Below are 26,171 nucleotides of genomic sequence, written 5' to 3' on the forward strand. Positions count from 1 at the left end.
AGAACTACCTCCTGCTCGTTTTATTCATTATTTTCCTAAAAATAGTGAAAATAGTGCCACTCTGTTTTCTCTGTCTCCCCTCAATGCTGCACCTGTCTAACCGTCTCACAAAGGAACACAGAATAGAAGTTATGCTCCTAGTGGAAGACTATTACCCCGTGCGGTCTTGGGTTTAAGGTTTGTTTTTCCTTAAGGTCGGTGTGTTTCAGTGTTGCGTCAGTCAAGTCCAGGGACATAGTATTTACTCCAGACATGTTCATCTGGGTTCAAGTAAAATGTGAAGTATTCAGTAAGCTATGCTGGCTTTGAACTCCCAACTCCTTGTCCTCCTCACTGCACATATTTGAAATTTTTAGTTTTCTGCTTTGCAGCAATTTCTTTCCATTGGGATGCTTGGAGTCTTGCCCCATGAATGCTCATGTAGATCTAGTAGATACTTTAATGAGAGATAATGAAGATTATGAGGAATTTCCCGGGTGGACCTTCATAGATTTCTCTTCTCACCTGGCGGATGTTCCGCCAGCCCCAGAGGCACATCTCTGAACTTTCACACAAATGAGACCCTTGCTTTCTCCTTGAGCTCCACCATCCATGTGCCACGTGGACGTGAGTGTGTTGTCTAAGTTCAGAAAATAATTAAGTTCGGATCTCACAATTTGATTCCATTCTTTCAGAGGTTGAACGCTTTCTTTATTCTCCTTGTTTTTCCTCTCTCATGTAGTCAGTTCAATCATATGTGTTAGCTTATAATTTTTATTTATAAAATGTTTAGTCCAATATACGCTCTTTTGCTCTTCTGGAAGTCTTCATTTCATAGCCCTAATAAATTATTTAATAGTTTGAAACCATTGTAGTTACAGTGAGGAAATAAATAAATAAATTTCAATGCAGGGTGACTTTTTTTCTCCTTTATACTAATATTATATTTTCCACATTAATTATCTGCTTGAAAAGAATTCTTATATTAAGTAATTGTATTTTAAATGATGACAAATATAAATGGCTATATAAATATAAACATACATATAAAAAATAAAGAAACAATGCAATCAGTGTCAGTGAAAGAACAGGTGAGAATTCTTGAGTTACATTCCTAAAAGAAAAGCAATACTATTGTATGTACCTGAAGATATTATTTAAAACAATGGTGCCTCAAAGCACGTTAAAAAATATTTAATGCCAAGAATACGCTGAAGCTCTTGTACTCACTAGTGTGATCCCATATGAGTTTTTAAAAATCACTGCTGCCTTAAGCACAAGAAAACACAGATGGTGAAATTAATTCTAAATACACTTTGATCTTCATAGACCCCTAAGTGGAGAAGGTGGTGAAGGTAAATAAAGGACAGAAGAAGGCGTTAGTGACATGGACTCAGTTATTCACGTGATTCACCGGGTTGAGAAAGAACTTCACCTTTTTTTAAGAAGTGCTTAACTTAAAAATTAGTGTTTTGTATCACTGTGGGAGCCCGTCTATTACCGTCCCTGAAACAGGTGTACACGTACATGTCAGGGAATGAACTCAAGAAATTATTGTGAAACCACTACCCGGAATTCATGGATTTTCAAAGCTCTTTGAACTTTGATATTTACAAAGTGACCTCAGTTAACTAGCATCATGGTAATGCCCTTAAATCAGAGTCACACTTAACAACTGCTAGTGAAGCAGATTTAAAACCCCAAGGAACACAACGGGAGGTCCTTGTACGAACGTACCGGTGGGCGTATCGGACATGCTGCTACTAACCACTGTCCTCCTCCCCCTGTGGGTTTCCTGTGCTCACGGACAAAGTAAGTTGAAAACAGAGCTGAACCCTCAGTTTGCCTTTTAAAGGTAACTTCATGCTTTATCTACTCTCACGTGTCTCTATATTTCAATAATAGACTCGTAGGAATTGACTGTATTGTGTCATCTTTACAAACTGTAACCTTAGAGGAAAATTATCTCATACTCTTCCAAGGGAAAAAGGAATTATGCTTTCTCTGGTTTTTGACTTCTACATCAAAAAGACTCTCAACGCTCATTACGAAGTGAATATGCTCACACAACATTAGGAACCTTCTGACTTCAAAATAAATGAAGGGTTCTTATTTTTAATGCAAGGAAAACTTTGGGAGCAATGGGTATCTTTATGATCTTGCACATGGTGATGGTTTCATGGATTCATAGGGCAAAATTCATTAAATCAAACATTTCAAATATATTCAGTTCACTATGTTAATTATACCTTAATACAACTTAAGTCATTAATATCATGATCGATTTAATATTTCAGTAAATAATTTTTAGAGCATTAACCCTAGGACATTGTTCACTAAAGTGTTTTCACGTTTACAGTGAAGTAGTCTATGTTAATTTATCTGAATGCAATTGTTGTAGATTAAATAATTATATTTTAGACATAAGAAACATAATTGTAGAGTCTTTAACTTACTTTTAAATTAAGAACGAATGTATTTCTAGGTATTACTTCTAAAAGCTCTTTTTATAAATATATACAATCTTTAAGATTTTCTTAACGTAAATATGTTCTCTCCTTCTTTTAAACATTTTATAAATCCTTCATTACAATATCTTTTTACTGTCTTACTTTATTCAAAATAAAAAACAAATCTCCTTTCCAAGTTACTGTAAACAAAACCTCTGATATGCTTTAGGATTCCTCGTTGCACCATTTATGAACTGAAGGCAAATCACGATGTTTTATTCCTTAACTTACAAAAAGAATTCACTTTAATAATTTGCTGCATGGTTGGTTTTGTATGTTAAATAAGTCTCTACTGGGGCAACTTCCTTCACTAGCAACAGCAATAACAACAATATAACAAAGATTCCTGTCCAGTGTAAACTCTTCTCCTTCCGTGAGCTCTTTCTAAAAGGAGTCTTTGAGCTAAATGCCTTGTAAGTTTGAGTCGTAGCAATGTTTCTCAACAGAGCGAGGAATCCGCCCTGTAGAAGCACACTTTTGTGTAAATAGAAACATCTTTGTGTATTTAGTGGGCACAGGTTGAATTCTGTCCTCTAAAATTCATATGTTGAAGTCCTAACTCCCAGGACCTCAGAATGTAACTGTACAGGGAGGTATGTTGTTTAAAAAGGTAATTAAGTCAAAATGAGGTTATTAGGGTGGGCTCTGGGTCATTAAATCTAGTGTTGGTCTGAGGGGAGGAGATCAGGACACAGACAGAGAGAGGGAAGCCCGTGTAGAGACACAGGGAGAAGCCAAGAGAGAGGCCAGAGAAGGAACCAAACCTTTTCATACCTCAATCTTGCACCTCTGGCCGCTAGAATTGTGAGAAAATAAATGTTTGTTATTTAAACCGTCCTGTTGATAGCGCTGTGTTACGGCAGCCTTAGTAAATAAACACAATCCTACATTTTTTAAATGTAGAGTAATAATCAAAAATTATTTTCCTGATTTCCACTCAAGTATATTTAAATTCTTACATAGGTACTTTCAGAAGACACTCGTCAGCATTTAGTAATATGTCTTGGGATACTCTGTTGCTAATTTTTTCCTTTAGGAAATATATTTAACATTCAAATTATCTTCACTGTTTCACCGAAAATATAACACACAGCCATAGATACATGTATGACTAAACATAAATGCCTGAATACATATGTATATTCATACGTGCACATGTAGTTGTTCACACAGGTAGCCCACGCAGCATGTGACCCGGCCTGGGAGGAGAGGGCTAGAAAGCGCTGGGATGCTGAGGGGACATCTGTGGAGGACACAGGAAGGAGAGGCGCAAGAAGGGACACAGAGCCACAGACAGTCCTGCCACCTGGCCAGAAGCAAACTTCCTACATCTGGGAGGTTTAGTCGATACAACCACTTTTATCCTCTTCCTCGGTGTTTACATTTTTCTGTGTGATTCTCATCTTGGAAATATTTCCAAAGAACTTAAACATCAGGAACCCCTCACGTACCTCTGTACTCCTAACTACAGGCTGTCCCAATCTCTGCTCACTGATACAGTGCAATAATTAAACTGAGTAGAATAATAAATTCATCGGTGGGATTAGTAAAATGTGTTCCGTATTTATTCATGTAGGATACCGTTTTTTTTTTCTCAAGGGAGAACTTGCGATTTTCCGGAGATAAAACATGGAAACATATACGATGAAAACAAATACAAAGAAACTTTTCCCGTTGACATGGGGAAATATTTCTACTACACCTGTGATCACAAATTTGTGTCTCCTTCACAATCACCCTGGACTCCAATAGCCTGTACAGAGAAAGGATGGTCCCCAACTCCAAAGTGTCTCAGTGAGTAAACACCCCCATCATTATCCAGATGAACCGTTCAGCGTAGTCAGTCAGTGGAGAGGGTGTGCCTGAAGGCACCACAGAGTCTAGACAGTCATGGTGGCAGGTACTGGGGGGACCAGCAAAGATGACATGTGCCATTCGCCTTTATAAGAAGATATTTGTGGAAAGTAATTTTTAGACGTAAAATGTTTCTTATATATGCAAATAATACTTAATGATATTGCATATTAACTTTGACATGCATGGCCTTATTTTTATGAAACCAACTTTTGCCCTTGTTTTCTCTTTCGAAGTACGAAAAATGTAATACTCTTTCAATGCAACATCTATATCAGTCATCTTTTGGGTTTTAGGACAGTGCTTTTTCCCTTGGGTGGAAAATGGTCATTCTGCATCTTCAGGACAAATACACCAGGAGGGTGACTCTGTACAAATTGTCTGTGACACCGGCTACAGTCTTCCAAATAATCAGAGAGGCATCACCTGTACAGAAAGCGGCTGGTCCCTCCCTCCTAAATGCAGTCGTGTCCGTAAGTAAAACACTGTCCTCTGCGATCCCGCATTCTTCTCATCTTACGGAGAAACAACAGTATTAAATATGTGAAGTAATGCTATTTGCTACTGTCCTAATCTTTTTAGTTTCAGGGGTCCAACTGTGTCTAGGTAGACATGCAAATCTTTGGATCGTCATTTAAGAATTACTTTGTCTGCTTGCATAAATTTAATGTAGGTAATGATAGAAAACACTAGCAAAAACACAGTGGAAAACTTTGAAAGACACTTCTATGTCTAAGTAGCACGAAGTTAATGTTTATAGTAAAACTGTGTAAGATCTGCTGACATAACATGATAAGTTAAATTTGTCATAGAGAGATAATGAAAATATCACATTTGCAAAATCATATGGCTTAGCAAACAAGTTTACTTGGCACTTATCTTTTTTTTGGTAAATGCTAAATTTAAAAGATCAGCACAAAAGTATCAATAATTTCCACATCGTTACAACCGCGTAGTTCCAAAATTTAGGCTTACAGTTTGTAATTTAAAATATGGAAAACTGTTTCATATGAACCATATTAGAAATAAGAATATATTGGTGTTGAAGTTGACTTGGAGTTTCTCATATTTTTGCTTAAATGTTACTTAAATGTTACTTCAATGAATAAGAGACTTGGGAACCCTGGGAGTAAGATTCCTAAAGCACAGTCAAAGCCTCTCAGAACAAGCTCTACTCTCGTCCTCAGGACGTCTGCACGCATCACCAAATCATCTAGTCCATATTTACTGTGCACCTTTTACACACCGAGCACTTCCGTAAGTGTTGGAAATCAATCCTCTACAAGAGTCACTGTCTCTTTATTCACAGGCTATAATGTCAAGTGAGAGACCGACAGTAGAAATAACACTAATGGTAAAAAAAAAAAAAAGAAGAAATTGAGGACTGAAAATTATGAATCACGCACATTATAAAAGATAATATGAAGAACATGACTGGAGGTGGGGGGCATATTTCGTGTAAGGTTGTTTAGGAATCTCCCCCAACCTTAGGGTTGACATCTGGAGAGGAGGAGTCAGATAAATGGCCTTAATGCACCACAAGCCTGTATTCTCTGAAGAAAATCAAGGAGACCATTGTGGCTCATGACGAGGCAAAGTGTTGAGTAAATAATTCAGGAATTTTAGGGCCATGATCAAGATTTTGGATTTTAGTCCATGTTCAATTAGGAACCATAAGCAAAACAGAAAGACAATCTATGGAATGGGAGAAAATACTTGCAAATGATGTGACTGACAACGGTTAAACCTCCAGAATATACAAACAACTCATACAGCTTAACAACAAAAAAACAAGAACCAGATCCAAAAATGGGCAGAGGACCTAAACAAGCAATTCTCTAATGAAGACATACAAATGGCCAACAGGCACCTGAAGAAATGTTCAATATTCCTAATTATTACAGAAATGAAAATCAAAACTACACTGACATATCAAATCACCCCAGTCAGAATGGCCATCATTCAAAAGTCCACAAACGATCAATGCTGGAGAGGCCGTGGAGAAAAGGGACCCCTCCTACACTGCTGCTGGGCATGTAGTTTGGTGCAGCTGCTATGGAAAACACTACGGAGATTCCTCAAAAAACTAAAAATACACTTACCACATGATCCAGCAATCCCACTTCTGGGCATATATCCAGAGAGAACTCTACTTTGAAAAGATACACGCACCCCAACGTTCATAGCAGCACTATTCACAATAGCAAGACGTGGACACAACCTAAATGTCCAACAACAGATGACTGGATAAAGAAGTTGTGGTATATTTATACAATAAAATACTACTCTGCCTTAAAAAATAATAAAATAATGCCATTTGCAGCAACATGGATGGACCTAGAGATTGTCATTCTAAGTGATGTAAGCCAGAAAGAGAAAGAAAAATATGATATTACTCATATGTAGAATCTAAAGAAAGAGTAAAAAGAGGACACTAATGAACCCATCTACAAAACAGAAAGAGACTTGCAGACCTAGTAAACAATTTTTTGGTTACCAGGGGAAAGGGGGTGGGAAGAGATCAACTTTGAGAGTTTCAGCTTTGCAAACGTTAGCCACTATATACAAAAATAAATTAAAAGCAAATTTCTTCTGTATAGCACAGGGAACTATATTCAATATCTTGTAATACCCTTCTATGAAAATGAATCTATGTATGTATATGCATATGCATGACTGCGACATTGAACTGTACACCAGAAGTTGACACACTGTAACTGACTCTACTTGAATTAAAGAATAAAAGATGTCTTCAAAAAAGAAAAAGAAACCTCTGAGAGGTTTTAAGCAGGGAAATGACACAAAGTGAGTGTGAAACAAGATCACTATGGTTACTCTTTAGAAAATGGATCGAGATGTCCAAGAAGAGAGGGGAAGGCCAGTTAGGAGAATATTACCATAATCCAGCTGTGGTATGTTCTAGGGTGGAGTAAAATGGTGAAAAGATGGATTTTCTGTTTTTGTTTATTCGCTATGTAGAAAAATAAAATTGAACTGCTGGTTACAGTTTAAATATTACTGTATGCCAAGTATATGTTTTAATGAGCCGAAAACAAAATAAATCATGAAGGATCTTAGGGAAGTCCTATTAAGCAATATCTATATATGTGTATGTACATATATATGGAGTTAAACAATATGTACTCTTTGTGTCTGACACATTTCACTCAACAAAATTTGTTTTAAAAATTCATAGATGTAACTGAATGTATCAGTAATTCATGTATTTTTTAAAAGAGCATTCCTTTGTTTTAATATTAATATATCACAGTCTGCTTATTCATGCTCCTGTTGGTGTTAATTTCCGTTGTTTTTTCTGCTTGTGAATAAGCCTGCCGTAGACAGTCTTGTTTAAGCCTTTTAGTGGGTGCCGGGGAAATACATTCTAATTTTCTTGAGTGAATATCTGAAGTGAAATTGCTGGATAACAAACTAGCAGCAGGGCTAACTATACAAGACATTGCTACAAAGTTCTTCAATGTCTTTGGACTAGTATTTTGAATGATCACCAGCAATGTATGAGAGTTCTAATTCTTCCACCTCCTCAGTAACATTAAGCGTTGCAAGTCTGTCGGTTTTAGCCATTCTGGTGGCTGTGGAGCAGTGTTTGCTTCTCATTATAATATTGCGCATCCTTGATGAGGGGTCATGTTGAGCACATTTTCATATGGCTTCAGGTCACTTGAACATCTTCTTTTTTCACATAAAGATCTTTATTATTTGATGAAGAAATCTATAGCAAATTAGGATGAATTTCTTTTGGGGAGGGGGCCGTTAACACTTTTATTGTAGTATGATTCCTGTCCAGTAAAGTACACACATTTCAGATGTGCAATATGATGATTTTATTAGATGTATACACCCATGAAACCACTACCATAGTCAAGACAGCTACAATTTTCATCACTCCCCAAGAGGTGCCAATTATGAATTCCTAATTTTACCTTTCCCAGCCATTTACTTCCTTGTAACCATAAGTTTGTTCTGTGAGTCTGTTTCTGTTTTGTAGATAAGTTCATTTGTGTCATTTTTTTTTTTAGATTCCACATATAAGTGATATCATCTGGTATTATCTTTCTCTTTGACTTCTTCATTTAGAATGACGATCTCCACGTCCATCCATGTTGCTGCAAATGGCATTATTTTATACTTTTATGGCTGAGTAGTATTCCATTGTGTGTGTGTGTGTGTACCACATATTCTTTATCCAGTCATCTGTTGATGGACACTTAGGTTGTTTCCATGTCTTGGCTGTTTTAAATAGTGCTGCTGTGAACATGTCTTTTCAAATTATATCTTCTTTCAGATATATACCAAGGAGTGGGATTTCTGGATCATATAGTAAGTGTTTTTAGATTTTTTAAAAACCTCCATACTGTCCTCCATAGTGGCTGCACCAACTTACATTCCCAGCAGTAGTGTACGAGGGTTCCTTTTGCTCCACACCCTCTCCAGCATTTATCATTTGTGGACTTCTGAATGATGGCCATTCTGACTGGTGTGAGGTGATACCCCATTATAGTTTTGATTTGCATTTCTCTTAAAGTATTAGTGATGTTGAGCTTCTTTTCATGTGCTTGTTGGCCATCTGGATGTCTTCTTTGGAGAGATGTCTGTTCAGATCCTATGCCCATCTTTTGATTGGGTTGCTTGTTTTGTTTGTTTTGTTTTGTTTTGATATTGCGGTGTAAGAGCTCCTTGTATATTTTGGAAATTAGTCTCTTGTCAGTTGTATTCTTTGCAAATATTTTCTCCCATTCTGTGGGTTGTCTTTTTGTTGTTGATTGTATCCTTAGCTGTGCAAAAGCTTTTAAGTTTAATTAGATCCCACTTGTTTATTTTTCCTTTTATTTCCATTACTCTAGGCGATGGTTTGAAAAAAAAATATTGCTGCGACTTATGTCAAAGAGTGTTCTATGTTTTCTTCCAGGAGTTTTATAGTATCTGGTCTTACATTTAGGTCTTTAATCCGTTTTGACTTTAGTTTTGTATATGGTATTAGCGAATGTTCTAAATTCAGCCCTTTACAGGTAGCTGTCCAGTTTTCCCTGGACCGCTTGTTGAAGAGACTGTCTTCTCTATTGTATATTCTTGCCTCCTTTGTGGTAGATTAATTGACCATATGTGCGTGGGTTTATTTCTGCACTTTCTAACCTGTTCCATTGATCTATGTGTCTGTTTTGGGGCCAGTACCATACTGTTTTCATTACTGCAGCTTTGTAGTACAGACTGAAGTCAGGGAGTGTATTTCCCCCAGATCTAGTCTCCTTTTTCAAGATTGTTTCGGCTATTTGGCATCTTTTGTGTTTCTATACAAATTTTAACTTTTGTTTTGTTCCAGCTCTGTGAAAAATATCATTGGTAATTGGATACCGATTGCATTGAATCTGTACATTGCCTTGGGTAGTATGGCCATTTTAACAATATTGATCCTTGCAATCCAAGAATATGGTATATCTCTCCATCTGTTTATGTCATCTTCAATTTTTCTCATCAGTGTACAGGTCCTTTGCCTCCTTGGGTAGGTTTATTCCCAGGTATTTTATTTTTTCTGGTGAGATCGTAAATGGGATTGTTTCCTTAATTTCCTTTTCTGGAATTGTATTGTTAGTGTATAGAAATGAAACTGATTTCTGTACATTCACTTGGTATCCTACAACTTTACCAAATTCATTGATGAGCTCTAGTCGTTCTTTGATCACTTCTTTAGGGTGTTCTACGTATAGTATCATGTCATCCATGAACAGTGACAGTGTTACTTCTTCTTTTCCTATTTGGATTCTCTTTTTTTTCTCTGATTGCTGTGGCTAGGACTTCCAAAACTATGTTGAATGACAGTGGCGAGAGTAGGCATCCTTGTCTTGTTCCTGATCTTAGAGGAAATGCTTTCAGCTTTTCACCATTAAGTATGATGTTAGCTGTGGGTTTGTCATATATGGCCTTTATTATGTTGAGGTATGGTCCGTCTATGCCCACTTCCCAGAGAATTCTTATCATATATTTGAATTTCATCAAAAGCTTTTTCTGCATCTATTAAGATGATCATATGGTTTTTATTCTTCAGTTTGTTACTGTGCTGTATCACATTGATAGATTTGTGGATACTGAACAATCCTTCATCTCTGGAATAAATCCCACTTGATCATGGTGTATGATCCTTTCGATGCATTGTTGGAGTCGATTTGCTAGTTTTGTTGAGGATTTTTGCAGCTATAGTCATAAGATATTGGCCTGTGATTTTCATTTTTTGTGATATCCTTGTCTGCCTTTGGTATCTACGGTGGCTTCATAAAAGGAGTTCAGAAGTGTTCCTTTCTCTGCAATTTTGTCTAGTAGTTTCACAAGGATAGGTCTTAACGCTTCACTAAATGTTTGGGACAATTCACCTCTGAAGCCATCTGGTCCTGGACTTTGGTTTGTTGGGAGTTTTATAATAACTGAGTCAATCTCAGTACTGGTAACTGGTCTGTTCATATTTTCTATTTCTTCCTGAGTCAGTCTTGGCAAACTGTGCCTTTCTAAGAAATTGTCCATGTCTTCTACACTGTCCTTTCGGTTGGCATATGGTGGCTCATAGCAGCCTCATGATCCCCTGTATTTCTGTGGTGGTGGCTGTAACTTCTTTTTTCTTTCTGACTTTATTAATTTGGGCCCTCTCTCTTTTTTTCTTGATGGGTATGACTAATGATTTATCAATTTTGTTTATCTTTTCAAAGAACTAGCTTTTAGTTTCATTGATCTTTTCTATTTTTTTTTTTTTTTAGTCTCTATTTCATCTATTTCTGCTCTGATCCTTATGATTTCCATTCTTCTACTAACTTTGGCTGTGTTTATTCTTCTTTTCGTAGCTGCTTTAAGAGTAATACTAGGTTGTTTACTTGAGATGTTTCTTGTTTCCCCAGGTAGGTTTCTATTGCTATAAACTTCAGTCTTAGAACTAATTTTGCAGCATCCCAGAGGTTTTGGATCCTTGTCTTTTCATTTATCTCAGTGTATTTTTTGATTTCCTCTTTGATGTCTGCAGTGATCCACCGGTTGTTTGGTAGTATACTGCTTCGTCTGCATGTGTTTGCAGTGTTGCCAGTTGTTTTCTTGCAGTTGATTTCTGACCTCGTAGCATTGTGGTTGGAAAAGATGCTTGGTACAATTTCAGTATTCTTAAATTTACTGTGTCTTGCTTTGTGGGCCAACATGTGATCAGTTCTGGAGAATGTTCCATGTGCACTTGAGAAGAATGGGTATTCTCTTGCTTTTGGATGGAATGCTCTGTAGATATCAATTAAGTCCATCTGGCCTCATGTGTCATTTGGTCCTGTATTTCTTTATTGATTTTCTGTCTGAATGATCTGTCTATTGATGTAAGTGGGGTGTTACGTTCCCCCACTATTATTGTGTTGCTGTCCATTTCTCCTTTTATATCTGTTAATAATTGCCTTATATATTGAGGTGCTCCCATGTTGGGTGCATATATATTTACAATTGTTGTATCTTCTCCTTGGACTGATCCTTTGAGCATTATGTAGTGTTCTTTGTCTCTTGTAACAGTCTTTATTTTAAAATCTATTTTGTCTGATATACATATTGCCACTGCAGATTTCTTTTGGTTTCCATTTGCATACAGTATTATTTCCATCCCCTCAATTTCAGCCTGCATGTGTCTCTAGCTCTGAGGTCCATCTCTTTTAGACAGCCCTGTTTCTGTATCCATTCCACGTCTTTTGATTGGAACATTTAATCCATTTAAATAACCACCTATTCTGGAGAAACAGTGAGATTTGTTTTGCCTAAATGTCTCTAGAAACAAAGTCAAAAATGCCTCTTCACGGTTATTTTCAATAAGTATGCAGACTTCAGTGTTTTAATTGATTTTTTTTCCTTTGCGGTAGTGTAGTTTTAATGGTGAATCTGATTTAATTTCATGAATGTTTTTTTCAAGATCTTCCTAGGTAGCTTGTCTGCATTGCATTGGCCGCAGTAGTGCTCCCATTCCTGTAACCAAAAGCCAGGGAATTTAAGTTGTTTTTTTGACTGCTGTGGTCTTTCCATTGAACAGAGCCTCTGAAAGTCTTTGGGGCAAAAACACAAACATTAGATGAGGGAGTCTCACTCCTTATCTAAGTAACCACTTCACAAGGCTGTGAGAAGAGGCTCTAATCTGAGGTCCATTGACTTGTGCATAAGAGTGGTTCAGTTCCACTTAAGTACCTGCCCTTCTCCTCTATTTTATAAATGCTTGCTTTTCTTTTCATGGAAAGATATGTACTTTTTTCTATTTACATAATAATTTTACTTGTTCTTTTTTAGTTTTATGAAACTAAAGATTTTTGGTTTCGTTTTCTTAGAATTTATGCTTTTCTAGTGTAAAAGTTCACTGATCTTATCTTTTATAACCATCTGTTTATGATGGTTTATGGTTTCTCCTTTAAAACAAAACTGTTCTTCTATTAGGTGTTGAATTCCCTCACCTTCAGGTATGAGCGCTGATTCCACTCAATCCACCAAACCACTAAGATAACACATACAAATGTAATGGTTACTTTTTTGGAATTCTTTTAAACTCTGTTGCCTTATTTAACCCTCACAACAAACTCATTGAAGCACTGTCCACATTTGCAGAGAAGGCAACACTGTCAAAGGGTCTGTGTCCGATGGGTCAGGGCTAGGCAAGGTAGCCGGCAGGTTCACATCCTGAGTCTTCTGTGTGTCTCTTTTCTCATCTATAACCTGGAAGTCGTGCCAATGACAGCTGCGCAGGGTGCTCAAATGAGAGAGAGCTTCAGTCAGAGGTCTTGACTCTGTGTCCCGGATAAATGTTCTCCAAATTTTTAATGAGGAAATAAAAGGGTAAAAATACTTCTGCATGGTTTTAGTCCGAGCAATTGACAACTGGGATTCCCATCCAGGTCTTGTGGTTTGAAATGCCATGCACTTTCCCTTATACTGTTATAGGCACGGGGCATGATTCTTTCCTAAAGACGTCTGTCAGGAGGATGAGGGGGAAATTCGAAGAACAAGAAGAAGCTCCATCAAACAGCCCCTAAGGGTCTGGGATGCTCTGAGGAGACCAGTGCTTGTCAGACTAAGAGTGCGTCAGAACCACCTGGAGGGCTGGCTAACCTGCTTTTGGGGCTCCACCCCCAGACTTTCTCATGCCTTAGGCGTAGACTAGGGCTACAGTTTGCATTTCTAAGAAGTTCCCAGGTGATGCCTGAGCTACTGGGTCCAGGGCCCGCCTTTGGAAAACCACTGTAGTGGAAAAGAAATATTAGAACATCCCTTGAGTGAAACACCTCCCCCAACCTTGGTGAAGGAGCACGTCACAGCGACAAGCAGCGTGTGTCTGAGATCAGGGCAGCCACTTGCATCAGACGTGTCTGCGCTGCTTGTTAATTAAGGGAGATTTCTACTCACCACTGCAGAATTACTAACGTGAACTTCTGGGGACAAGTACAGAAAACTGCATGTTAAACAGGTTTTATGTACAAAGATAACAGCTCAAGAACCACAGAACTTTACTAGGTAAAGTATTATATTTGCCAAAGAGAAAGAGAAATTCACTATTAGTATAAAAGTGAATCTACAAGGTTCACGTACCTAGGCCTAAAAAGGAATGAAGGTCAGGAGACTGTCAGTGGGGATATATTTTGTGGAGCAGGGTTATTGGGTAAACTATCCAAGGAAAAATTTTAAATGAAATTTGGGGTTTCTTTTAATCTTCTAAACATTTTGTTAATTGGACAGTATTGGTGTGTTAGAATCTCCATATGACGGCCGTAGTGTATGGGGTTGGTTGGTTTGTGTTTGAACAGAATAACTTGGGTCTTTTTGAGGACATTCAGTTAAAATCGCCACCCGCCCTACTGAATGGGGTTGAGCTCCGTGGCGTTTGCTCCCTGACTGCAGCTGAAACCAGCCATTCGAGGGCCCCGCTGCAGCATCCCTCGTGGGGAGGGCTCAGGGCAGGGTCTGGGGTCTTTGCTTCTCACAAACCCCTCGAGTGAGCTCTGCAGCCTGGGCTGGGAACAACTCAGGTAGATGCTCTTTGTTTCACAGGCTCCTTGATGGCAGTTCTGGAAATAGAAGCTCCTGCTACAGACGAGTACGGGCTGTACCGTGAGCTTCTTGCGCTTCTTTAAGGAAATAATCCACCCGTCTTCTGTCTCCATGAGTTTGATGCTGTTTTGATGTGACTGAAAGACTTGGCTGAGCTTGCCCTGGCTCTTCCCAGGCTCCTTCACAGCCAGGTTTCTGGAAGTTGTGTTCATTGCACGTATGGCCACAAGGTGGCGGCCAGCTCCATCTGACAACAAGCAGCTTCAGCTCACTGCTTACACCTGTCACTTTCTGATCTGTCAGTAGTCAAAGTGTGTCGCTTTTCTGTAAACTAAGGCTACTAGATGGAAATGCAAGAGATCATCTTGTACATTGATTGCCAACCTTTTTAAAATTTTCACCCAAAGGAAGGAGATGCAGCCGCCATTCTTTAATGTAATTCTGACTCTGGTGTCTTTCAGAATGTAGGTAAGAGAGTAACACTGTTATTGCAGACGCGTGGCAACGCCTCTGTTCAAAAATTTAACAGTGATGCGTATCCAAGAATGACATCCCATTTGTTGAAGTGTTACTCAAAATGATTGTTATGTTAGAGATTTTTTTTCTTTCTATGCAGATGTTTCCTGTGTGAATCCACCCAGTGTGGAAAATGCTGCTCTACAAAACCCGAAGCCTAGATATCAGTCTGGTGACAGAGTACGTTATGAATGCCTCAAACCTTATGACCTTTTTGGGGACGTAGAAGTGACATGTTTAAATGGAACTTGGACAAAACCACCTCAGTGCAAAGGTAGAGTATCTTACCTACTCTCCCAATATTAAAGAATTTATCAGGGACAAATAATGTTAATATAAATATATAAGGAAGTAGTTCTTATGGAACAATTTTTAAGTGCAAATGAAACAGTGGCGGTTAAAGTCCAGTTTTTTTGTCGACTGAATAAGTAATCTGACATATTTATTTTGTGAAAGATGTGACCAGGTTTGAACAGTTGGAATCATGGAAAACTTCCTGTCTTAAGTATTAAGATCCTGAAGAATAAATGGGTTAAAGATACCAGAAGTACCTCTGACACCCCAACATATTCCAGTTTGACACGAAATTCCACTGTGAGACATGGGATAGGGACCTGGGGCCTTGCGAAGGACGTGATATAATTTGGGCATCTTCAGCATATGGATTGTATGTAAAGGCATGTTACTGGCTGAGCTTACTCAAGGACTTAGTGTGCACATTAAATAAAGAGTCTGGGAACTTGGTCCTGGGACCCGTGAGTGTTTAGAGTTCAGGAAGTAAGGGAAGCCAAGAAAATAACAGATCAGCCACTTGTGGTTTTCAAAGGAACTAACTTTTGCCTGGTATGTAGTGTTTCTAATTTTTCACTTGCCCCCACGTATGTTTTCATGTTTGAAATGAATTTCTTGTCGACAGCATATAGTTGGGTCTTGTTTACGTGTCCACCCTGACATTTTCAGCTTTTAGCTGCTGTATTTCGACCATTTAATTTAAAGTAACTATTAGCATATTAGGGACCATGGCAGCCAAAAATTTTAGTGTTTGTTTTGTGTGTGTTTTTGTTTCTCATCCCCGTTTCCTTTCTTGTCCTTCCTGTGGATTTTTCAACATGATGAAGTAGTTTAATTTTGATATTCTGCGTTACTTCTGAGCATATCTCTTTGCATTGTTTTCTTAAGTCATTGTTCTAGGTTTTAACACATACATTCAGGCTTATCACACCCTACCTGTATAGACATTTTACCACTTCAAGTGGAATGTGGAAATCTTACTTCCATTAGGCCCATTTAATCTCCTCACGTTTGTAACATAAATATTTTAAGTGGTCCCTCCACATACATTGAGCACCTTATGAAATGATACAATTTTGCACAAACGTAATTTAGCAAACTCATTAGAGAAAAGATAGTCTTATATTTACCCCTATTTTTAAAGTCCATTGCACTGTTTGTTTACTAAATTCTCAATCCCTTTTCTGTTATATTTTCCTTTCTATTTGAAGATTTCCTTTAGCAATTCTTTAAGTAGAGGTCTGCGGGAGACAAATTCTCTGTTTTCCTGTGTTTGGGAATGTCTTTATTTCTCCCTTTTATCCTAAAGGATAGCATCACTGGATACAGAATTTGGGGTTGACAGCTCTTTTCTTCCAGCCTTGGGGAAATGCTGTGACTTCTGTTTGGCTCTGTGGCCATGGATGAGAACCCTGCTGGTGTTTGAACCATTTTCCCATATAGGTATTGCATAGTATCTATCTAGCTGCTTTTGAGATTTTTTTCTTCTTCTTTAGTTTCCAGCAGTTTGATCTGGTATGTCTTATGTATTTTGATGAAAGTTTCTTTGCATTTATTCTCTTTGGAATTCACTCAGATATTTCAGTATGTAGATTTATGCCTTATGCCCTATGTGGGAAATTTTTAACCATAGTTTTAAAGTTTTTTTGATCTCCAACCCCTTTCTTTTCAATCTTTTGCTGTCTTCCCAGAGGTCCACGAAGCTCTGTCCATTGTTTTCAGTCTATTTTCAAAATTAGTTTATATTCAAGTTAATTTATCCTTCTGTCAGCTGCAGTATATTGTAGAGTTCAACCAGTTTGTTTTTTTTTTAAAAAAAAATCTGTTACTCTATTTTTTAGTTCTATAAATTCAGTAGGATTTTTAAAAACTGTTGTCCAGTAATTTCAATATTTGTGTCATTGCAGTGTTGTCTTCTGTCGATTCTCCTTTTTGTTTTGAGGCTTTTCTGGTCCTTGCTATGTTGAGTGATTTTCAGTTGTATCCTGAGCGTTTGGAGTATTGCCTTTTGAGACTAAGGACTTTATTGAAATCTTTTATTTATCAGGCCTCCATTACGGCCATGCAGGGTGCAAGTCTGGGCTTCCCACTTGGCCTCCACTGACAGCAGGAGAACGGAGAGAGGCGTCTTGTTCCCTCAGCCTGTGGGTGGAAGTCCAGGCTCCTTACTTGGCCTCTGCAGATCAAGGCAGGGAGAGGGCTGTCAGCTTCCTTCTACGGTATATTTCTGTAGTGAGTCAGGATTGGTAAAAGTGTTTCTGTCTTGCTAGGTGACTTCTTTCCCAGGCCTGCACTTAAAGAGAAAGATGTTAACACTTCATGAGCACTTTTTCTTGTCTGAATGGGTAATATTCCTGGGTTGCAGTCTCAGTGCCCAGTCCAGGACACACAGGGGGCGAAGTGAAAACACAATATCCTTCCTTGAATCCCAAGGTCGCCAACCAGACTGACTTCTCTCCATCCTCCACAGTCTCCTCTGTTGGTGTTCATCATATGTTCGGGGTGTTTACTTAGCAGAAGGAATACTTAGCAGAAGCAATGAACAGAATGTTTCCACCTCACCTTGTCCAGAAAAAGAAGGCAGCATTCCCTTTCCCACTATTCACGTTTGTAATTCTTGACTTTTATTAAAGGAGCTGATGTTTCTTTTCTAATAAGAATGAAAATCATTAAAAATGACTAGGGCTTCAGTAGGCACTGTTGTACGTTCTATACAAGGACACAGAACTTTTTGTTTATCTTACCTACCCATCTGCACGGCGTATATTCACTAAGAAAACATTTTTTAATACTGGAATAATACAAAGAAGACATATTTGTTAATGTATTATGTGTACTTTCATGTGGGGTGAAAGGACCGGCTGTAAAATAGGCCTCAGTGTAGTGATGAAAATTTCTTCAGTAACTTTCATGTTATTAGATATCGCAAGCTTTAATACTGCACACTATGCTGCTTTCTTTATTTTGAACTGTGGAGGGTTTTCTTTGGTCCTTCAATAAATCTAACAACATATTCCTTAGACTCTCAAGGAAAATGTGGGCCTCCTCCACCTATAGACAACGGAGACATTACCTCGTTCCCGTTGCCAGTGTACCCTCCAGGCTCGACCGTTGAGTACCAGTGCCAATCCTACTATGAACTGGACGGAAACAGGAATGTAATATGTAGGAATGGAGAGTGGTCAGAACCTCCCAAATGCTTAGGTGAGTATTTTAATCTTCTCGTGGATCCTGGGAAATGAGTGCAATGAATATGATGTTTAGCTGTTTATAGTAGAGTTTCCAAGGACTAACAAATTGCCATTCTGTAGGCTGACTAACGGATATTAGTATGAGCAGAAATAAAGTTTGACAATTATTGTTTCAAGCAACAATAGCAAGAAAAGATTGCTTAATGAAAGCTTTTCATATGATCACTGACATTATGATTCTTTAAGTATAGCAGTTAATTTTTACATTAAATAGTACGTCATTTTACATCATTAACTGTTTAAAATGATGGAATCTACCATAAAGGATTTTCAGTGAGTTGGTTTGGAAAAGATTTAGAGGATGAAGTCCTGGCCCAGTTAGAACATTGTATTTGAAAGTCTGAAATTCTATGGAAAACATTTGTATACTATTTAATGTCTTATGTTTTTTTTTAAAATTCAGAGGCATGTGTAATTTCAGAAGAAATTATGAAAACACATAATATAGAATTAAGATGGAGACATGATAAAAAACTTTATTCTAAAACCAACGAGAGTGTTGAATTTCAGTGTAAACATGGATATCGTAGAGTGACACCTGCCCATACATTTCGAGCAACCTGTCGGGAAGGACAAATGGCGTATCCTACTTGTGGATAAAACAACAGTTAAAATGCAGCCATAAAACTGAAATATGCAGATGTATTCAGAATTGTTCATTGTTGAACCAATTCTTCTCAGTTGATCAAGTATTGTTTAACTCCTTTTATTCATAAATCAGAATTTGTGAGAAATCAGGTGGAATCACTCCAGTGCTCCTTCCATCCATCATTCTCCCAACTTTCTTAAAGTTTTCTGAGACTCTATTTCAGAGAAAATGGAAAAAAAAAATGCTTGTCTGAATCTGTGAAACAACATCACAAACACGTAAAAAGCACTGTGTCATACCTATGCTAGTAATAAGATCTAGTAGTTATTACTTTTGCTTCTCTATTAATAGAAAAGTATAGTAAAAAGGATGAAATGCATGTTCTTCTACAAGATGTCTATCTAGCACATATAATAAACCAAACAAGTCATAAAGAGGAATTAGAATCTAATTGTGTGTATAACTATCATTATCTTGACATAAAAAGTAGTTTAAAAATCCAATATCAAGTATAAACACACACACACATACACACACACAAACACACACTATGCTTTGGTGGTGAATAAAGGTTTTTATAGAACAAAGATTGGCAAGAAGCACAACAAAATATTTTTTAAAACTATAAAATTTAGAGATAGTAGGGGAAAGATTTGGTGTTTAACTGCTTTATCCTGAAGTGTATTCTGAACTTGTAATCTTTAAAGTATATCACCTTTGAACCCAATAATTATTTTAAAATAAGAATATATATGATGCAGACAATACATGCTGAGAATTATAGACACCTCTTTAGTAATGATCTCCAGATCTAATAACATTTTCATGATTTTGCTCATACAGAGAGTTTGGGAAACATTCAATCACAAGTTTTTGAAATATGATACTTCTGTTTTTAATTTCAAACAGTGTAGGTAAAAATCTGTTGACTAGAAGAAACATTTTAAATTTTCACAAAAACATGAACACTTGAAGATCAAAATAAAGAGATAAATAATTGAAGTAAAATATTTTAAGGTAATACCTTGTTGCTGTGTTGTTTAAACACCCACCACCATACAGTGCTACAAAATTTTTTTCTTGTGATTAGGCCTTTTAAGATCTACTCCCCAAGCAACTTTCAAATATACAGTACAGTATTTTAACTAGAGTTACCTGCTGTACATTTCATCTCAGTGACTTTTTTTTTTTAGCTGGAAATTTATACTTTTTAACCCTCTTCACGCATTTTGCCCAAGCCCCCATTCCACCTTCAGACTCCAGCAACCACTCATCAATACCTGGTACCCATGAGCTCAGTTTTTCCATTGGTTTATTTGTTTTATTTGTTTTTGTTTTTAGATTCCACATGTAAGTAAAATCATATGGCATTTGTCTTTCTCTGACTTATTTCACTTAGCGTAACGCCCTCATTTTTTCACAGATGCAAGATTTCATTCTTTTTAAGGCTGAATAGTATTCCATTGAATATATATATCACATTCTCTTTATCCATTCAGCTATCCACGAATACTTAGGTGGTTTTCATATCTTTGTTATTGTAAATGTTGCAGTCAACGTGGGAGTCCATGTATCTTTTCAAATTAGTATTTTCATTCGCTTTGCATAAATACTCAGAAGTAGAATTACTGGATCACGTGGTAGTTGTATTTTTAATTTTTCAAAACTTCATACTATTGACCATGGTGGTTGAACCAATTTGCATTCCACCAACAGTGCATAAGTGCTCCCTTTTCTCCATATCCTTGCCAGCACTTATTAACTTTGTCTTTTCAGTAACAGCCATTCTGGTAGGTGTAAGGTGATATCTTGTAGTTTTTGATCTCTTCATCTGGCTCTTGATTTGTAGCCTTTAACGTTCTTTGTAATAAGGTGTAAATCTAGTGAGTAAATGGTTTTTTCTTGAGTTTCATGAGCTATTTTATTCAATTAATTAAAGCCAAGGAGAGGCGGATGGGAACCTCTGACTTACAGCTGGTTGGTCAGAAGTATATGTAACAACCTGGACTTTGATTGGCTTCCTGAGTTGGAGGGGGTTGTTGGAACCTCCAGTTTGTAGCTGGTTGGTCAGAAGCACCGGCAACAACCTGGGCGTGTAACTGGTGTCTGAAGAGAAGGGTGCTCTTGGTGGACTGAGCCCTTTACCCTTGGAATCTGCTTTTATCTCTGGGTAAACAGTATCAGAATTAAGTTGATTTCTTGGGTACCCTCCTGGTGTCTGGGAATCATACACTGGTGTTGGGAAGCCTTCACACAGGCACACAAGCACACTGGAACTGGGTCCAGGAGCTCTTTTAGTGGCGTCCTTGTCTCTGCTGATGACATAGGAAAAGCTTTCAACTTTTCGTTGTTAAATATGATGTGAGCTGTGCTGTTGCCGTATGTGGCAATTACTGTGCAGAGGTATGTTCCCTCTGTATCCACTTTATTGAAAGCTTTAATGTAAATGGGTCTTAAATTTTGTTAAATGCTTTTTCTACGCCTATTGAGATGATCATGTGATTTTTACCCTTCATTTTGTTAACGTGATGTATCACACTGATTGATTTGTGAATGTGGAACAATTTCTGCATCACTAGAATAAATCCTACTTGATCATGGTGTATGATCCTTCTAATGTACTGTTGAATTCAGTTTGCTACTATTTTTTTGAGGATTTTTGCACCTGTGTTCATCAGGGATATTGGCCTGTAATTTTCTTTTCTTGTGGTTTCCTTATCTGGTTTTAGTATCAGGGTAATGTTGGACTCATAAAATGAGTCTGGAAGAGTTTCTTCCTGTGACATTGTGATTTATAAAAATATGTATCTATATTGTCATTCAGATGACCAAAATATATTTCTTATACACATTTAGTCTTCCTCCAAGGTTCCTGGCTCACAGTTCTAAAAACTCTGTGAATTTATTAAGTGCTGAGAGTGATAAATGTATATATGTGCTATTTAATAAGGTGACTTTGGGAAAGCACCTAAGGATAGGGGCTGGTTGCCAGTGGGGACAAGCATGTGATTAAAGGACTGGAACATGCAGTCTCTCCTAAACCCCAGGTACGATGGCATTTGACTAAAGTAATTAAGAAGTAGAAGAGGTGTGGAGTCCTATTTTACATATATCGAGTTTGTAAAGGTGAGAGTGGGGGAAAAAAGCAAGATTGTTTTATAATTGCCCCAATATTTCAGAATGCCAAGTACAAATAAAATTCATTAAAAATTTTTTTGGTCTGTAAGCATCCATCTATGGTAAAAAATCTCAGTGAAGAGGTTATAAATGTAATATTCTTCAACATTAAAAAGTCATCCAAATTGGAAAAGATGAAGTAAAACTGTCACTATTTGCAGATGACATGATATTATATATAGATAACCCTAAACTCTATTAAAAGACTGTTAGAACTAATAAACAAATTCAGTAAACTAACAGATTATAAAGTCAATACATAAAAATCTGTTTTGTTTCTTTACACTAAGAATGCACTATCAGAAAGAGAAATTTAAAAAACAATTTCAATTACAATTGCATCAAAAAGAAGAAAATACCTCAGAATAAATTTAAACAGGGAGATGAAAGATCTATACATTGAAAACGACAAGACATTAATAAATGAAACTGAAGAAGACGCAAATAACTAGAAAGATATTCAGGACCCATGTATTGGAAGAATTAATACTGTTAAAATGTCTATGCTACTCAAAGGAATCTACAGATTCAATGCAATCCCTATCAAACATCCAATGGTATTTTTCACAGAAATATAAACAATTCTAAAATAATTCTAAAATCGACATGAAACCAAAAAAGACTTCAAATAGCCAAAGCAGTCTAGAGAAAGAAGAATAAAGCTGAAGGCATCACACACCTATATTACAAAGCTATAGTAATTATAATAGTGTGGCATTGGCATAAAAGCAGACACACATAGATCAATGGATCAGGACAATGAGCCCAGAAATAAACTAACACCTATATGATCAATTAATTTATGACAAAGAAGCCAAAAATTTAAAATGGGAAAACAACAGTCTCTTCAACAAATGGTGTTCGGTAAACTGGAGAGCCATATGAAAAGAAGTAAACTGATCCAATATTTTACACAATACACAAAAATTAACTAGAAATATATTAAAGACTCAAAAAGTTTACTGAAATTGTAAAACTCCAAGAAGAAAACACAGGCATAAGCTCCTTGACATCTTGGCAATGATTTTTTCAGGCCTGACAGTGAAAGCAAAAGTACAAAAACAAAAATAAACAAGTCAAAGTAAATCAAATTAAAAAGCTTCTACATGGCAAAGGAAAACATTGACAAAACAAAAGGGCAACCTACTGATAGGAGAAAATATTTGCAAACAATATGGCTGATAAGGGGTTAATATCCAAAACATATAAACAGTTTATACAACTCAATACCAAAAAAAACTTAGGCAATCCAATGAAGGAATGGTCAGAAAACCCAAACAGATATTTTTCCAAAGAATATATATGGATGGCCAACAGGCACATGTGAACACTGCTCTACATCGCTAATCATCACAATGAAATAACTTGTCAAAATGGGTATCATCAAAAAGTACAAATAACAAATGTTGGCGGGAATGTGGAGAAAAAGGAACCCTAGTACACTGTAAATTGGTGCAGCCACTATGGAAAACAGTATGGAGGTTCCTCAAAAAACTAAAAATAGACTTACCATATGATCCAGCTATTTCACTTGAGGGTGTATATCCAAAGAAAATGAAAATACTAATTCAAAAGATATATGCATCCCAGTGTTCATAGAAGCACTGTGTACAATAGCCAAGATATGGAAGCACTCTAAGTCTCCATCAAGACAGATCAATGGATAAAGAAGATGTGGTATAAACACACAATGGAATACTATTCAGTCATAAAAAGGAATTAAATTCTGTCATTTGCAGCAACATGGATGGACCTAGAGGGTATTATGTTTAGTGAAATAAGTCAGACAATTACTCCATGTTATCACTTACATGTAGAATTAAAAAAATAAGACGAATGCATATAATGAAACAGAAACATACTCACAGATATAGAGAATAAACTAGTGGTTAACAGAGGGGAGAGAGGAGGGAAGAGGGGCAACATAGGGGTATGGGGCTAAGAAACACAAACTGCTTTGTAAAAGTAAATGAGCAAGAAGAATATAGGGCACAGCACAGGGAAATACAGCCAATATTTTGTAATAACTTTAAATGGAGTATAACCTGTGAAATATTGAAAATATCTATGAAAATACTGAATCACTATGCTGAACACCTGAAACTAATATAAGATTATAAATCAACTGTAATTCAATAAAAAAAATAAAAATAAAAGTACTCAGACAAAAAACCCCACAAAAACCAAAAAATAAAATGGGAATACAGCATGTCCCATCTATTTCAGAGCCAGCTATGAGGTTTAAATACGAACACTGTGAAAGCACTTTATAAAGGAGCAAACCACTATTTGGGTTTAAGTTATCTACAGTAATAACTAAAGATAAGTATATTTACCTTACAGAAAAAGTGTATTCCAAGAAAGTTCTCTTTTGAGGTTGCTTTATGTTTATGTAGGGAAATTGCCACCAAGTACTAGAGTGATTTTCTATTTTTTCAGTCTCTGCTACTGTGGCCCTTATAGTCACTGTGAAGCCACACTGGGCCTGTCTCTAGATGCTCATCAGAGGGCTCGGACAAATAAAATAAAAAGAATAATGTGTCTGCCTCTCCGATCCTCCTCCCATTCACCCCTTTTCTTTTCAATAATCAGCTACCAACCACCCAGCTCTGCACTAAACAGCTTCTTTCCCAGTTTGCCTGAAGCTGAACCAGAGGTGAGGCTTTCAGATGAGTCTCTTTAGAAGCAGCAACACCAACCACCAGACAACTTGAGTCGATGAACTAGGGAAACATTAGGACTTCTAAAGTCGTGTTTGGATTATTCTAAGATTCAGTGCCAAATTTAAAGTCACTCAAAATGTATTTTTGAATAAGGAACAAGTAGCATTTCTAAAACTTTTCATAGTGTTACAGTAAATGTTATGTACTGTTAGACTGAGTAATGGGTAACGTGAGAAGAATATCCTAGTAATTTCTAGGAACCAGAGACAATTCTTTTTAGATCCTCCCCTTTCTTTCGCACATTCCTCAGTCGGTCAAGTCTGCAGAATCTTTTTGGGGGGATCGTTCCCTTATTTCCTCTTAAATTATTTCTACTTGAGGCACACTTCCTGCTCTTCCTCTTTGGAAGTGGCCTTAATAAGGCTGAAGCCACAAGGGTCAGGGTGTGTGGAGGAGGGGAGGAAGGTTCGGGGGGGAGCGTGTGCTCCACTCACTCTTCATCTTTCAACTTCATGTGCATTGATCTTAAGTCTGTGACTTTGAAAACTCCCTGAACAATTTAAATTTGGCCTCTGCAACCATACATATAAAGAGAAAATAAGAATTATATTCCAAGAGTAGAGGCTATACAAAGATGGACACACCCCTTTTGTTCTGCTTTTTCCCAAATTCTTAGGTAAGGAAGTAATCTCGGTGCTTGCGTTACTGTTGGAGATTCTAAAACATCTCTTGAATGAAGAGCACGTACACTTATTGTTACTTTGCTCTTTGCTTTCCTGCTTGTGTTAAAGTTGGACAGTGTACTGTGGTGTAATCACAAAATGTGTATTCCTCCCAACAAGCGGACTGTTTGCTTCCCTGTGAATACAAGTGTACTACAAGTGGCGAGCGTGGCTGCCCAAAAGTGAGCACAGAGGTGGGCCTCTGGCTGCTCCACGCTGTGTAGCACCTGTTCTCATTGCGGGGTTCATGACGTGCATTACAGTGGAAATGCCTTTGAACTTACTTTCCAGTCTCCAGCCCTAAGTTTTGTTTTCAATCATTAAGGACTCTTAAAAACAATTACAAAGATAAATCTAAAATATCAAAATTCATTATTTTGTCAACTGTGTGTAAAGTATCTTGTGACTTTATAGATATTTTGGCTGTCTTGTGTTTCTTGAGTACAAATGTCTTTATAGAAAAATTCAGTTCTCTGTGAAGACTAGGAAGTGTATTGTATACTGAGCTAGTTCTTTGTGTTGTTTTGATATTTAAAATAAATATAAATTTCTTTGGTCCTAATAAA

At 37.1% G+C, this 26,171-nt stretch overlaps 1 protein-coding gene across 2 annotated transcripts; it reads left to right on the forward strand.

Annotated features, from left to right (window-relative positions):
- The first annotated feature begins 1,631 nt into the window (after positions 1-1,631).
- On the forward strand, positions 1,632-26,171 carry LOC102508145 (complement factor H-related protein 1). Of its 2 annotated transcripts, none has more exons than XM_032466789.1 (6): positions 1,632-1,791; positions 4,089-4,283; positions 4,640-4,816; positions 15,013-15,186; positions 18,225-18,407; positions 18,858-20,949. In XM_032466789.1, the coding sequence occupies exons 1-6, from the start codon at positions 1,734-1,736 to the stop codon at positions 19,052-19,054; spliced, it is 984 nt and encodes a 327-aa protein (XP_032322680.1). In that variant the 5' UTR covers positions 1,632-1,733; the 3' UTR covers positions 19,055-20,949. The 2 variants fall into 2 exon arrangements, with proteins under 2 accessions (XP_032322680.1, XP_032322681.1); XM_032466790.1 differs by lacking the exon at positions 18,858-20,949 and adding an exon at positions 24,813-26,171 and having other exon boundaries at positions 1,634-1,791.

This window comes from Camelus ferus, chromosome 23, assembly GCF_009834535.1.
Source record: "Camelus ferus isolate YT-003-E chromosome 23, BCGSAC_Cfer_1.0, whole genome shotgun sequence".
NCBI classification, from domain to species: Eukaryota; Metazoa; Chordata; class Mammalia; order Artiodactyla; family Camelidae; genus Camelus; species Camelus ferus.